This window comes from Loxodonta africana, chromosome 15 (assembly GCF_030014295.1).
Source record: "Loxodonta africana isolate mLoxAfr1 chromosome 15, mLoxAfr1.hap2, whole genome shotgun sequence".
NCBI lineage: Eukaryota > Metazoa > Chordata > Mammalia > Proboscidea > Elephantidae > Loxodonta > Loxodonta africana.
Window position 1 is genome coordinate 1854520 of NC_087356.1, and position 14584 is coordinate 1869103.

The window sequence follows — 14584 nt, forward strand, 5'->3', positions numbered from 1 at the left end:
AGTGTGGCCCGCCTCAGGAAGTGACGTTTCAGCAGAGCCTGAAGGAAATGTGGGTTTCAGGAGAAGGACATTCCAGCCAGATAGACCAGCAAATGGGGGCCCTGAGGAGAGAGAGTGCCTGGTGGGCTGAGGGGCAGCAAGGAGGCCGTCATGGCTGATATGGAGAAAGTGCAGGAGACTTGGGCCATGACGTTGAAGCTGGGGACAGGGAGACACTTCTGGCCATTTAGGGACTCTGATTTTTTACTGAGTTGGTCGAGGTTATTGAGCAGAGCTGTGACATGTTCTCAGAAGTTTCTTCCAGTGCTATTTGGAGGATATTCTTCAAAGTCAGAGCAGGGGGACCAGGGCAGAGGGATGATGGGGGCTTGGGGCTGAGTGGGGTTGAGGAGGTGGGAAGGGGTGTTCAGGCTCGGGATGTAGGTTGAAAGTAGAGTTGGCAGGATTTGCATGTGGATTGAGCGTGGGAGGAAGGCAGACATCCCCGGATTTTGTCCTGAGCCTCTGGCATCAGTTGGCACAGAGTGGAGCAGGCTTTGGGGGCAAGGTCAGGGGCTCAGGGTGGACATGTTCCGTTGGAGACACCTCTCAGACACCCAGGTGCAGATGGCAAGCGGGCAGCTGAGCACGGAGTAGAGGGGAGAAATGAACCCCCACTCACCACCCCCCACACTGAGGCCTGGCTTTGTGTGTAAGCTGATTGTGCAGTCTACTGGGTGTAAGGTTTTGTCTTGTTGTTTGTATCTGCAATTTTCATTCTCATGATCTTCACCACCTCTACGTGCGCTTACTAGCTTTTCTGGTTCCTCATCTATAAATTGCCTGTTCATACCTGTTGACCAATGCTTATCTCTTAGAATTGCTGTCCTTTTCCTGTTGTTTCCCAAGGGTCTGGTGTTTAATCTAAACCAAGGGGCTCTCTCTGTCTCTCATTTTCTGTCTCTTATTTTCTCTTTCATTCTCTGTCATTTTCTCTTCTCTCTTGCTCTGGGTACATTAGTTATTTTTAAATATTTCAATTGACTTCTAATAAATGTGGGTATATATGTATACATACATACATGTATAGATATGTATTTAATGTGTGAGTTACAAAGAACCATACTTAAGAACTAGAACATAACCAACCTGCGTCTACCTGTGAGTTTCTCCCTATCTGCCCCCCAGTAGAGGTTATCACCAGCCAGATTTGTGTTTATCAGTCCTTGATTTGGGTTTTTATTTATAATTTTATCTCTTATGTATCCCTACAAATGTATTGTTTAGTTATTCTTGGTTTTGACTTTTATAAAAAGTAACATTGTACAGTTTCTCAGGGCTGTCTTTTGATTCGACGTTATTTTTCTGAGACTTACCCATTTGTATGTTATGATAGTTCATTTTTCACTGCTGTGTTTCGTCAAGTATAGATTTATCTGCTCTGTTGTCAGTGGACGTTTGGGTTGATTCAAGTGATTATTATTTTAGAGTGCTCCAGCGACTATTCTTATACATGTCTCCTGGGCACTTAGGCTTGAGTTTTTCTAGGGTGTGGATTGCTGGGTCCTAGGGTATGCAAAGCGGAAACCCTGTTGGCACAGTGGTTAAGAGCTCGAACCAAGAGGCTGGCAGTTTGAATCCACCAGGCGCTCCCTAGAAACTCTATGGGGCATTCTACTCTGTCCTATAGGATCACTATGAGTCGGAATCAATTCCATAGCAGTGGGTTTTTTTTTTAGGGTATGTCGATGTCAAATTTATTAATGTGAGAAATGCAAATAGTTTTCCAAAGTGATTGTCCTGGTTTGCACACTCACTAGCAGTGTTTAGGAACTATCGTTGACCTACTCCGTCCTCTCCAGCACCTGCCTTTGTCAGATTTATTTCATTGCTATTATTTCTTGCCAATCTGAGAGGTAGTATGTTGTCGTCATAATTTGCATTTCCCTGTTTTTTAGTGGAATTGAGCCATTTTTCGTGTGTTTGATCATTGTTCTGGTTTCCTTTTCTGATGACTGTCTGTTCCAGACATGGCTTTTTGTCAGTGGTGAACACTGCAGATTCCCTTCTTCCGCTCTCCCGTCCGTGGAACTCCAACTCTGGCCACAGTGTCCTTTGTGGAACAGAAATCCTGAATTTGGATGTAATCAACTTCATCATTTTTTTTTTCCTTTATGGTTTGATCTTTCGAAGTTTTAAGAAATCCGTCCTCACCTGTAGGTCAACAGGAGACTCTTTTGCATTTTATTTTAACTCTGTGGTTTACTTTTCATGTTGGGGTCTTTAATCCATCTGGAGCCTGCTTTTGCATCTGGTGTCAGGAAGGACTCCACTTTTTTGGGCGTTTCTTTTCTGTTTATGGTGAGCCAGGTTTCCTCAGACCATCTACTAAACAGTCTGACCTTTCCCTATAATGCGTGGTGCCACCTCTATCTTTTATGACGTTTCCTTCTATACCTCAGCCTCTTTTTGAGCTTTCTGGTCTGTTGGTGTTTGTTCTTGAGACACAATTTTTAGTTACAGTGGCTGTGCCATATGTATTAGTGTCTGGTGGGGAAAACCCCCTCTTCACTGTTCCTTTTTTAGGTTTTTATGACTATTTTATTCCTTTGTATAAATTTTAGAGTAAGTTTATCAAAGTTCTGAGAATGTCCAACTGAGTTTTTTTTTTTTTTTTTATTGGAATTGCCTTGAATCTATGCATTACTTTGGGGAGAAACTATGTCTTTGTAATATTAAGTGGCCCCATCTAAAATGGAATGTCTGATTTAGTCAGGTTATCTTTCTATATAGATGTCTTTTGATTTTGGTTAATACTTAGATACTTCTTTGTTTTCGTTGCTATTATGATTGTATCTTACTTTTTATTATGTTTTTCTGGTTGGTTATCACTGGTGTAGAGAATTGCTATTGATTTTTTTAAGTTAATCTTGTATCTGGAACCTTACTGAACTCTCATGTCTGTTGATGCTTTTGGTCCCTACAAGGACATATCAGCTACAAATAATGTTAGCTTTATCCTTTATTTCATAATTCTTCCACTGTTTGTTTGTTTTTCAAAATTTCCTTAGAGCACGGGGAAGACGTCAGTTAGTGGTGATCATGGCTAACCTGGGCTGGTCCCAGATCTTAAAGGGAATGTTGTCTGAGCCTGTGCCGTTAAATGTAGTATTTTTTGTAAATTTTGGCCCATCAGTTTCACCAAGTTAAGGTGTGACATGGTAGTGTCAGACCTCCTCTACATTCAGGAGAGGGGAGGATCAAGATCAGCCCAAAGCTGATTCCTGTGAGGTGGAAGTCAGACATACCTCCACTCTCTAGCTTTTTTTTTTTTTTTTTTTACCCATTCTGACACCAGCTGTCCCTTGCCACCGCACTCTACTTCTACATTGGGTTTGATAACTCGTCGTCATGGCCACACAGAACTCACAGACCATACTCACCATTATGTGATTTATTAGGGAACAGGCTACATAAAGTTCAGGATTGGGATCAACTTGGAAGTAACAGGATACGGGATACATTTTGTCAGTCAGGACAGCTTTCAACGAAGACAGCTCTGGACTCGCTCCTCAGCTGGGCCTCTGTGGCTGGGTCCCTGGTCGCTGCCCTGCTTGGGCAAGTGTTACAGCTCTTTGTCTCTGATGACAAGTGCCAGGAGGGACCCCACTCCACCAGCAGGCCTCCTGCCTGAAGACGTTCTCTTCCTTCGTGGGTTGTGGGTCAGCAAGCCCACCACCACCGTCTTGCACTGGTCTTCTCTGTTACAGTTCCCTCTATCTCCTGGGCCTAGGAAGTTCTCAGTATTAGGGACTCCGAGTCCAAAAGATGCGCCCTGCTTCTGGGTTTTTTTCTTGACGGTAGTGAGATCCCCCCAAACCTCTGTGGGATTGGCTCTTATAAGCCTCCACCTTCCACCAAGACTACAAACTGACCAATCCCCTCTAGAGGCTGTAGTCACCTAATTTGCATAGTAATCAACCAATCCCCAGATGGATTTTACGATCTTTATTTCCATAGTAAACTGTCTAATCCCTTTTGTTTTTGCAAGACTGTGGCCTAGCAAGTCATCTTGGCAGAAATACAAACCCAGGATCAGAAAGGCCACAGATAAAGAGAAACCCATTGCACTGCAAAAGGAAATTCCCTTTGACTCTTAGTTTGTTAAGAGTTCTTTTTGTTGTTGTTGTGGTTGTTGTTTGTTTTAATTATAAATAGATGTGGCTGTTGTTGGGTGCCTTAAAGTCAATTCAACTCAGAGCAACCCAATGTGACAGAGTAGAGCTGCCACCATAGGGTTTACTACGCTGTAATCTTTACAGGGAAACCCTGGTGGCGTAGTGGTTAAGTGCTATGGCTGCTAACTAAAGGGTCTGCAGTTCAAATCCGCCAGGCGCTCCTTGGAAACTCTATGGGGCAGTTCTACTCTATCCTATAGGGTCGCTATGAGTCGGAATCAACTCGATGGCGCTGGGTTTGGTTTTTTTTTTTTTTTTTTATTAATCTTTACAGAAGCAGATTACTGGGTCTTTCTCCTGTGGAGCAGATGGGTGGGTACAAACTGCCAGCCTTTCAGTTAGCAGCCTAGTGCTTATACCTTTGTGCCACCAGGGCTCCTTAATAGATGTGGAAGCTCATCAATTTTTTTTTTTTTTTTTTGGCATTTTCATGTAGTTTTTCTCCCTTATGCTCTTAAAGATAAAGCCTTCTTGCCCTTGGTGCACTTAAAAAAATATATACAGTTGGATTCAGTTAGCTAACATTTGGTTTAAGGTTTTGCATCTATGTTCAAAAATGAGATGGGCATATAATTTTCATTTTTGTGTTGCCCTTATGTGTCTGCTAACTAAAAGGTTGGCAGTTCAAATCCACCAGCTGCTCCTTGAAAACCCTATGGGGCAGTTCTGCTCTGTCCTGTAGGGTTGCTATGAGTTGGAATCGACTTGATGGTAGTGGGCTTTTTGTTTGGTTTTATTTGATTTTGAAATCAAGATTATTGTATTGCTCCCTGGATTCCCAAAGTGGAGCTCTTTGGTCACCCTTTTAAGAGCAGCTTGGGTGGAGTGGTGGGGCAAGTGCCCCAGGAGTAAGTTCAAGGGGAAAAGGAGAGTGAGTGTAAGAAAGGGGAAAAAAAGGCAATAGTGAGGAGAAGAGGGAGTCAAGAAAGGTTTTTGTTTGTAATGGAAGAAATAGCAGATTTGGCATTTTTGTTTAGTTTCGTTTTTTGGTCCTCAGAGTCAGAGGATTAAGTTAATAGTTTTTTTTATTCTTTAGTTCATGGGACATTATAGCACCAACTCATTTAAATCTCCTCTTGTTCTATATATTTACTTTTTCTCCTTTATTCTCCTATTTTCCTTCTCCCCTCTGGGCAGTTATTCTAATTTTTAATTTGATTTTTTTAATTTGCGTATAGTAAAATTCACTTTTTGGCGTCTAGTTCTCTGAAGGTTGACAAAGCCGTAGTCATGTAACCATTACCCCAGTCAAGCTACAGAATAGTCCATTGCCTCAAAAGTTCCCTCATGCTGCACCTTTTGTAGTCAGCCCCTCCCTCACCCCCCAGCCCCTGGCAGCCACTGATCGGCTCTCCATCCCTTTAATTCTGTCTTGTCCAAAATGTCATTTCAGCCTGGAAATCAGATAGACTGATTGCTCCCACTTCATTCCTCTTTTAAAATTTGTTTTAGCTATTCTTTTTTTTTTTTTTCTTTTGCATTTCCATATAAATTTTAGAGCCAGCTTGTCTATATCTACCAAAAAAAAAAAAATCCTGCTTGGGTTTTTATTGAAATTGTGCCAGATCTGTAGATCATTTTGGAGAGAATTGGCTCCATTATGATGTTGAGCCTTTGGATCCATGAACATGGTATGCCTCTTCACTTATTTAGGTTTTCTTTGATCTTCCATCAGCATTTTGTTTTCAGCATACAGATTATATGCACGTTTTTTCATCCTTATACCTAGGAATCTCGTTCATAAGGGGAGCTGTTTTAAATGATATTGTCTTTTAAATTTTGGTTTCCATTTGTATATTGCTGACCTATCAATATGTGATTGATTCTTGTATGTTGACTTTGTATGCCGTGACTTTGATGAACTCAATTATTAGAGGTTTTTTTTTAATAGATTCCTTGGGCTTATCTACATTGACAATCATGTCATCTTTGAATAGGGCCACTTTAACTTTTCCTTTCTAACCTGTATGCCTTTTATTCCTTTTTCTTGCCTTACTGCACTGGCTAGGACTTCCACTATGATGTTGAATAGAAGTGAAGAGAACGTTCTTGCCTAGTTCCCAATCTTAGGAGGAAAACTTTCAGCCTTTCACCATTAAGGATGATGTTAGCTATGGGGCTTTATAGATGTCCTTTATCAAGTTAAGGGACCCGTTACCATCAAGTTGATTCAGACTCATAGCCACTCTATAGGACAGAGTAGAACTGCCCTGTAGGGTTTCCAAGGAGCAGCTGGTAGATTAGAACTGCCCACCTTTTGATTAGCAGCTGCTCTCTGTTAACCACTGCACCATCAGGGCTAGGGAAGTTCCCTTCTAATCCTGGTTTACTGAGGATCTTTATCATGAACGGATATTGAATTTTGTAAAATGCTTTTTCTGCATCAGTCAATGGGATCTTGTGTTGTTTTTATTTTTTTTCTTCAGACTATTAACCTGGTAGATTATATTGATTTATTTTTAAATATTGGATCAGCCTTGTGTCCCAAGAAAGCCCCACTTAGTGTGGTGTATTATTATTTTTATACATCGGTAGATTCAGTTTGCTCATATTATGTTGAAAATTTTTGCATCTGTGTTCATGAGGGATATTTATTAGGACTATTCAGGTTATGGAAACCCTGGAGGCATAGTGGTTAAGAGCTATAGCTGCGAACCAAAAGATTGGCAGTTTGAATCCACCAGGGACCCCTTGGAAACTCTATGGGGCAGTTCTACTCTGTACTACAGGGTCTCTAGGAGTCGAAATCGACTTGATGGCAATGGGTTCTTTTTTTTTTTCTTTCTTTTTAATTCAGGTTGTATGTTTCATATTGGGTTCTTAGTTTGAGTAGTTTGTGATTTTTGAGGAATTGCTCCATTTCATTTAAGTAGTGAAATTTATGTGCAAGGACTTGTTCATAATATTTCCTTGTTATTGTTTTGACATCTGGACAGTCTATAGTTACTCCTTGTTTCATTTCTGATGTTGGTAATTTGTGTCTTTTTTCTTTGTCAGTCTTACTAGAGTTTTATCAATTTTATTGATGTTTTCTAAGAACCATCTTTTGGGTTCATCAAGGTTCTCTATTGTTTTTCTGTTTTCAATTTCATTGATCTTTGCTCTTACCTTTTTCTGTTTTCTTCCTTCTGCTTGCTTTTGGGTTTATTTTACTCTGCTATTTCTAGTTTCTTAAGGTAAAAGCTTAGATTATTTATTTAAAACTTATGATTTTCTAAAGAGAACACTTAATGGTTTAAAATTTTCCCTAGTTACAGATTTAGCTGCATCCAGCAAATTTTGATGTTATATTGTCATGTGTTTAGTTCAGACTATTTCTGTTGGTTTTGTTATTTTTTTGCAGATCTGGATTTCCTTTCAGTATCATGTCCTTTTATCCTGAAGAACTTCCTTTAGTGTTTCTTGTAATATGGGTCTGCTGGCAACAAATTCTCTAGCATTCATTTATTTGAAAATAGCTTCTTTCACTGAATATAAAATTCTAGGTTGACAGATTTTTTTTTTCTTTTGATAATTTAAAGATGATGTACTATTGTCTTTTGGTTTCCATCATTTTTCACATTTGGCCATTTGTATATCTCGTTTTGTAAAGTGTCCTAGTCTTTTCCCTTTTTTTTTTTAAATTGAGTTGTTAGTCTTATTATTGTTAATTTGTAGGAGTTCTTTATATATTCTGGAAATAAATCATTTGTCGGATATATGTACCACAGTTATGTTTACCAGTCTGTGGCTTACCTATGCTGTGTCCTTTCTTCCACTTACTTTGGGCTTAATTTGCTCTTCTTTTTCTAGATTCTGAAGATAGACGCTCAAATCATTGATTTTTCACCTTCTAATAAAGGAATGTAAAGCTATAAATTTTCCTCTAAGCAAAGCTTTAACTGCATCCAGCAAATTTTGATGTGCTATGTTTTCATTATTCTTTCAATTCCACATTATTTTTAAATCCTCTTGTGATCTTTCTCTTCTGACCTAAGAATTAATTAAAAGTGTGTTCTTTGATTTCCAAATATTTGGAATTGTCTAGATATCTTACTGGTTTTATTTTTAAACTGTTATAGTCAGAGCCTTGTTTTGTGGCCCAGTATTTGGTGTATCTTGGTAACAGTAGCATGTGTTCTTGAAGAGAATGTATTTCCTACAGTTGTTGGGTATAGAGTTCTATAAATATCAATTAGGTCAAATTGGCAGATGGTTTTTCAAATCTTTCATATCTCTACTTGTATTTACTGAGAAAAGGGTGTTAAAATCTTCAACTATGATTGTTTATCTATTTTTTTCCTGTAGTTCTTTATTTTTAATGCTTTGGATATTTTAAAAGTCTGTTAATAGGTTTATATACACTTCAGATTTTTATCGCTTCTTGATGAATTAATCTTTGTATTGTAATGAAATGTCCCTCTTTGTCTCTTGAAGTCTACATTTTTTTGTTATTAACATAGCCACTTCAGCTCTCTTATGCTTTTCTAACCCTTTTACTTTAAATCTGTCTGTGTCTTTGTATTAAGGGTATGGTTCTTTGTAAATAGCATACCAAAAAAAAAAGTCCCCACTGAGTCATTTCTGACTCCCGGTGACCCCTTCTGTGTCAGAGGAGAACTGCTCCACAGAGTTTTCAGTGGCTGATTTTCAGAAGTAGGCCACCATGGCTTTCCTCCAAAGTGTCTCTGGATGGACTGGAACCACCAACCTTTTAATTAGCAGCCAAGCACATTAACTGTTTGTTTGTATGACCCAGGGACTCCATAGACAATATATTGCCCATTGCCATCAAATTGATTCCAACTCATAACAACCCCATAGGATAGAGTAGAACTGCCCCATAGGGCTCCCAAGGAGCAGCTGGTGGATTCCAACTGCCAGCCTTCTGGTTAGCAGCCAGGCTCTTAACCCCTGTACCACCAGGGCTCCAACAACGTATAATGGGTCTTATTTTTTTGTGCATTCTGAAATGTCTACCTTTTAATTGAAGGAAGCACCTTGCCTTTAGTACTGGTGCATGCTGCCGTGTTACATTTCATCATGGCATAGTTCTCCTGTGTGCATCGGCATATTTTGCCGATTCCTCTCTGTAGTGGACCCCTGGCTTGCCCCACCATAAATTCTGTTGTGAGCTCCCGTGTACAGGGCCCTTTATGACGCTGGGTGAGAATCTATTTGGAATATTTGCCTAGAATGAAATTGCTGGCATACAGCCTTGTCCTCTTCTTAACTTCACTAAATATTGCCAGATTTAACAGTATGTCTGTGTGCTGGTGGGAATGGTCCAGAAGGATGGGAAGAAACGACAGTGAGGAGAGGGTGGGGACAACTGCTATAAGCACACGCTGTGGTAGGTGAGAGGGCCCACTGAACAAGTGGAGGGGCCACCTCAGCCAGGACCAGGGACAGTTCATGCACAGAGAGGGAGGGAAAGTGGTGTCATCCTGGTCCAGACGCAGGCAGTGGGTAGATATGGTGGAATGAACTCTGGGAATTTTCTTCTGTGGCTTCTGTTTTCTCAGCTGAGTAGGAAGCAACCCTAGAGTAAGCGTTGGGAAGGAGGTACTGGCCGTTTAAAAAGAGAAAGAAGGTATGAAATTGTTACCTAGGAGACCAGGAGAGTGCAGGACCAAGGAAACAGAGCCTGGCTGCCCACAGCTTTCGGGGACCACTTGAGGTTAGTGTGAGCAGGCCACACAGGCCGTGTCTCTCCACCGTGCTCATGAAGAGGCCTGGGCACAAAGCAGACTCAGGATAGGGCTTAGCGACCCAGGCTGAGCAGTGCCCTGTGCTGGGCACCATCCCGGGCGTTGCGGGCACAGCGCTAAGCAGTGCAGTGAGTCATTCAAGAGCTCACCTGCAGGGGCGAGGCAGCGGCAAGCAGATAAGTGTGCAGATATCATGGACTTGCGGCTCTGCCAGGTATGGAGGCTGGGGGCGGTGACAGGCAGCGGGCACTCTGCTTCCCCAATTCGGTGGGAAGGAGAAGTCGTCGTTCTCCGAGCATGCTGCTCCGTGAAGTGTTCTCAGTGCTGTTTGTCTATGGCTTTATTTCGTGTTCTACAATTTATGCATTCCATACCAAAAAAATTATGAAAATGTGAATAAATAAAGATCACTTGAAATTTTTATCTTAGCCCCCAAAGATAACTACAATTAGTCAATGTTTTGTTGTGTTGTTTTTAAATGAAAGGTCTGGTGTCTGACCCCCTGTTCACAATGATCCCCACCTGCACCAAATGCAGCTGCTGTGGAGTACCTGGGTGGTGTGAAGGGTAACGCACCCTCTGCTAACCAAAAGGTTGGAGGTTCAAGTCCACCCAGAGGCACCTTGGAAGAAAGGCCTGGCGCTCTGCTCTGAAAAATGAGCCATTTATTGTGCTGTAGAGCACAGTTCTTTTTTCACACGCGAGGTGGCCGTGAGTTGGACCTGACTGCAGGGCAACTGGTTTTTTTAAAGGCTGCCGTGGGCCAAGAGGGGGGCCCTCCTCACTCCTGGGGGAAGTCAGGGTGGGCTGCCCAGAGGAAGTGGCCTAGGAATTAGGTCTTTAAGGTCAAGGGTCCCTTGTGCCTTTCTGCTGTCTGTTGCCCTCCCACCTCCCCAGGTTCTCTCTCTGTCTAGGACAGGACCAGCTCTCACCCCCATCCTGCCATGTGCCTTCAGGGTTGGGCACTACGCAGGCAAGTGAGGAGGGTCCTCTCTGTGTGAGGAGCAGGGAACCAGGGCAGCAAAGAGGCGCAACTCCTGGGGGCTGCTTCCGTGAAGCCCCTCCACCTGCCTTATACATGGCCTGCGTGGCTGGATGTGGCTGTCCCCTACTTCCGCCACCCACAGGGGCAAGTGGAGGAGGGGCCGCTGTCCCACCCTCCCGGGTCTGTGTCCCCCTCCAGACAGCAGCGACAGTGAGCTGGAGCTGTCTACGGTACGCCACCAGCCAGAGGGCCTGGACCAGCTGCAGGCACAGACCAAGTTCACGAAGAAGGAGCTGCAGTCCCTCTACAGGGGCTTCAAGAACGTGAGTGCTCCCGCCCCGGCAGGAGGGAGCCTCTAGAAATCTCCAAGGCACAGTCAATATCCCAGGGCCGTTTGTGGGACAGCCGCCTGGGGGTGGGGTAAGCCCCATATTGGTCTCTGAAGGCCCCTGCTCCCTTCCTGGTGTCTCTGATGCTGGCACAGGGGGTGGGAGTCTGGAGGGACCAGCTTGGCATGAGGGGCCTTCCTGTCTCCCTGCTTCCTGCCTTTCGTCCTGCCCTCACCCCCACCCCCAACCCTCACCCAGCGGGAGGCTCCCCCAGAGGGAGGACCGAGGTCAGGGTCTGCAGAGTCCTGGCATTGGAGTAGGGGCTGGGGCCGAGGTCGCTGACGGGTGACTTCCTGCTGCAGGAGTGTCCCACGGGCCTGGTGGATGAAGACACCTTCAAACTCATTTACTCACAGTTCTTTCCTCAGGGAGGTGAGTCTGAGGCCAGGCCCCCAGGGTCCCCCTGGAAGCCCCTACAGTGGGGCAGATCTGCAGTGGGCCGGCGTCCCTTCTACCCTGGGACACGGTGCAGGGAGGGGGGCTCACCTCCACCCTGCCATCCCTGATGCCTTTGCCCTTCGGAGGCCTGGTGCTGCCCCTGTCGTGCTGGAAGGGAGGACTCCCACTCAGGACACAGCTGCTCCAGCCCGGGTGGGTGCCCAGGTCGGGGCAAGGGCTGCCAGAGCCCCAGACATACCCAACCTCGCCCCCAATGTCCCCAGATGCCACCATGTACGCACACTTCCTCTTCAACGCCTTCGATGCCGACGGGAACGGGGCCATCCACTTTGAGGTAGGTCCCTGCTGACCCCCTCTGTGTCCCCTGCCCTTTCAGCCTGCTGGCTCCTGGGGCGAAGGGCCTGGGGGAGCTTCCTGCCTGCTACCCTCTCGGAGCTGTCAAGAGGCTTAGACAGGATCCAGGGTGTAGGCTGTCAAGTGTGTTACCTGGAGGATGAGTGGACTGTGCTGGGCTGGCCCCCCACCTGACTGTGAAGCCAGTGAAGTTCAGTTTTGCTGTCTGGTCACCTGTCTCGGCCTTATCTTCCATTCTAAGCCTTTGTGTCCCACCCCACCCAGCAAAGGGGGCTGCGCTTTGAGGTGTTAGTGACCAAAGCAAATTTACATTTTAAAAGGGGGGGGGGGCGGGTTTAACTCACAGCTGAGGCTTGTTGCTGGTGGGATTTCAGGCACCCAGCCCAGAATTTACACCCTTGCTCCAAAACAGGCAGGGTATCCTAGCCTGTGCAGGCTGCAGGGGGTCCCCCAGGTGGGCTGGGTCAGCAACGCCAGGTATCCCCCGTCAGGAGGAGAATTCGGCCCCCAGGAGAGAGCAGAGGCTTTGCCCAGGGTTGTCTGAGCCGGTGCCGCCTGTCTCCGCCCAGGCCTGGCCACACAGGATCACTGGGAGACACCCGGCTGTGGAGTCCAAGCACCTAAAAATAGCTGCAGATCAAAAGCTAAAACCTGTTCAGAGAGGAAAACCTTGGCAAGAGCCAGGCCGGATCGATACCCCACCCAGCTCAGCTTCCAGGGTCAAGGGCGGCTGACAGGAAAGCAGTGAGGCCCTGGCGAGCTGTGGTGTAATAATAACCAGTCAATAATGCCACCGGGTTATTTTTATGCTGCGGGCACATGGGTAGGGCGGGTCGGCGCAGCCCAGGCCCCCCCCCCCCCCGCCCAGCTCTGACTGCAGGCCCACCCGCCAGGACCCTCGTTTAGGACTTTTGCTTTGTCAGCATACAATGGTTTCATAGTTTTCATTTTACATGACCCATGCCCACCGTGAAACGCCCAGTCAGTACAAAGGAGTAGGCAGAGAACACGCATTGCCCCCCAAACCCCCGGCCCCTGGCCCGGGACCAGCTGCTGGTGTGCCTTTAAGAGGCACCTGAGACTTCTTGGAATAAAGTGTGTGAAGGAATCCGGTGTAATGGGCCCACCAGGGTTCTGTCTGGTGGTCCTTGTTTTTGTTTTCCCTTAGTTTATTATGGTAAATATACTTATGACAAGACGTTTGTCATCCCAGCAGTCTTCACGTGTACAATTCAGTGACATTAGTTCGGCTCACCATGCTGAGCGGCCATCGCCATTATCTGTTTCCAGGGTTTTCCGTCACCCTTACAGAGGCTCAGTGTTGCCTCAGCAGTGAGCCCCCTTTCCCCTCCCTCCTGCCCTTTAGTCAAAACTGGATGATGAATAAGGAAGACGGAAGAAAAACTGATGCATGTGGAATATGGCGTTGATGAAGAACACTGGATATACTGTGGACTGCAAGAAGAATGAACAAATCTGTCTGGAAGAAATACAGCCAGAATGGTCCTTAGAAGTGAGGATGGTGAGACATTGTCTCACTTTGGACATGTTGTCAGGAGGGACCCGTCTCTGGAGAAGGACATCGTGCTTGGTAGAGAGTCAGCGAAAAAGAGGAAGACCCTCAACTGATGGATTGACACCGTGGCTGCAGCAGTGGGCTCAAACACAGCAAGGATTGTGGGGCAGTGTTTCGTCGTGCTATACGTAAGGCTGCTGTGAGCCAGAACCAACTCGACAGCACCGAACAACAGTAACTCCTGCCCGTGGTAACACTTGCCTATTCTAGAGATTTCATGTAGGTAAGATTATACGATGTTTTTCTCTTTGTGACTGATTTAAGTCACTCAGCGTAATGTTTTCAATGTTCACCTGTGTTGTTATGGATTAAATTATGTCCCCAAAACTAGGTGTTATAAACTCTAACCTCTGTGCTAGTGGTTATAATCCCATTTGGGAATGGGTTGTCTTTGTTGTGTTAATGAAGCAGGATTAGTGTAGCCTGGATCTTGAGTCAGTCTCTTTTGAGACGTGAAAGAGATTAAACAAACGAGCAGAGGACAGCAATGGAGTACGACAGATGCCAAGACACATGGAGATCTCTAATGAAGCAGGAGCAGAAGCTGAAGAGACAAGGACCTGCCTCCAGAGCTGACAGGGAGAGAACGCCTTCTCCTGGAGTTGGCACTCTGAATTTGGACTTCTACTGGCACCGGATTGGGTTGGGTACCCTCCTAAACTGTGAGAAAATAAATTTCTGTTTGTTAAAGCAGAAATGTGTGGTATTTCTGTTACAGTAGCACTGGATAGCTGAGACGCCTGTCATGGCATGTATCAAGACTTGATTTCTCCTTATGGCTGAGTAGTATTCCATTGTATGTGTAGACCACATTTTGTTTATCCATCATCTGTTGATGGATGTTTGGGCTGATTCCATCTTTCGGCTATCGTGAATAGTGCTGCAGTGAACGTTGGTGTAAGGTGTCTGTGTCCCTGGTTTCAATTGTTATGGGTATACACTTAGCAGTAAAATTGCTGGCTCATATGGTAATT

The 14584-nt window shown here is 44.9% G+C and overlaps 1 protein-coding gene across 2 annotated transcripts in view; it reads left to right on the plus strand.

Moving 5' to 3' along the window:
• Positions 1 to 14584, plus strand: part of KCNIP3 (potassium voltage-gated channel interacting protein 3) — an 85716-nt gene that overhangs the window by 62831 nt on the left and 8301 nt on the right. For both annotated transcript variants that reach the window (XM_010601352.3, XM_003421996.1), the window contains exons 2-4: positions 11091 to 11215; positions 11584 to 11653; positions 11944 to 12014. In XM_010601352.3, coding sequence (XP_010599654.2) covers positions 11091 to 11215; positions 11584 to 11653; positions 11944 to 12014 — 266 coding nt within the window. The remainder of the gene's footprint in view (positions 1 to 11090; positions 11216 to 11583; positions 11654 to 11943; positions 12015 to 14584) is intronic.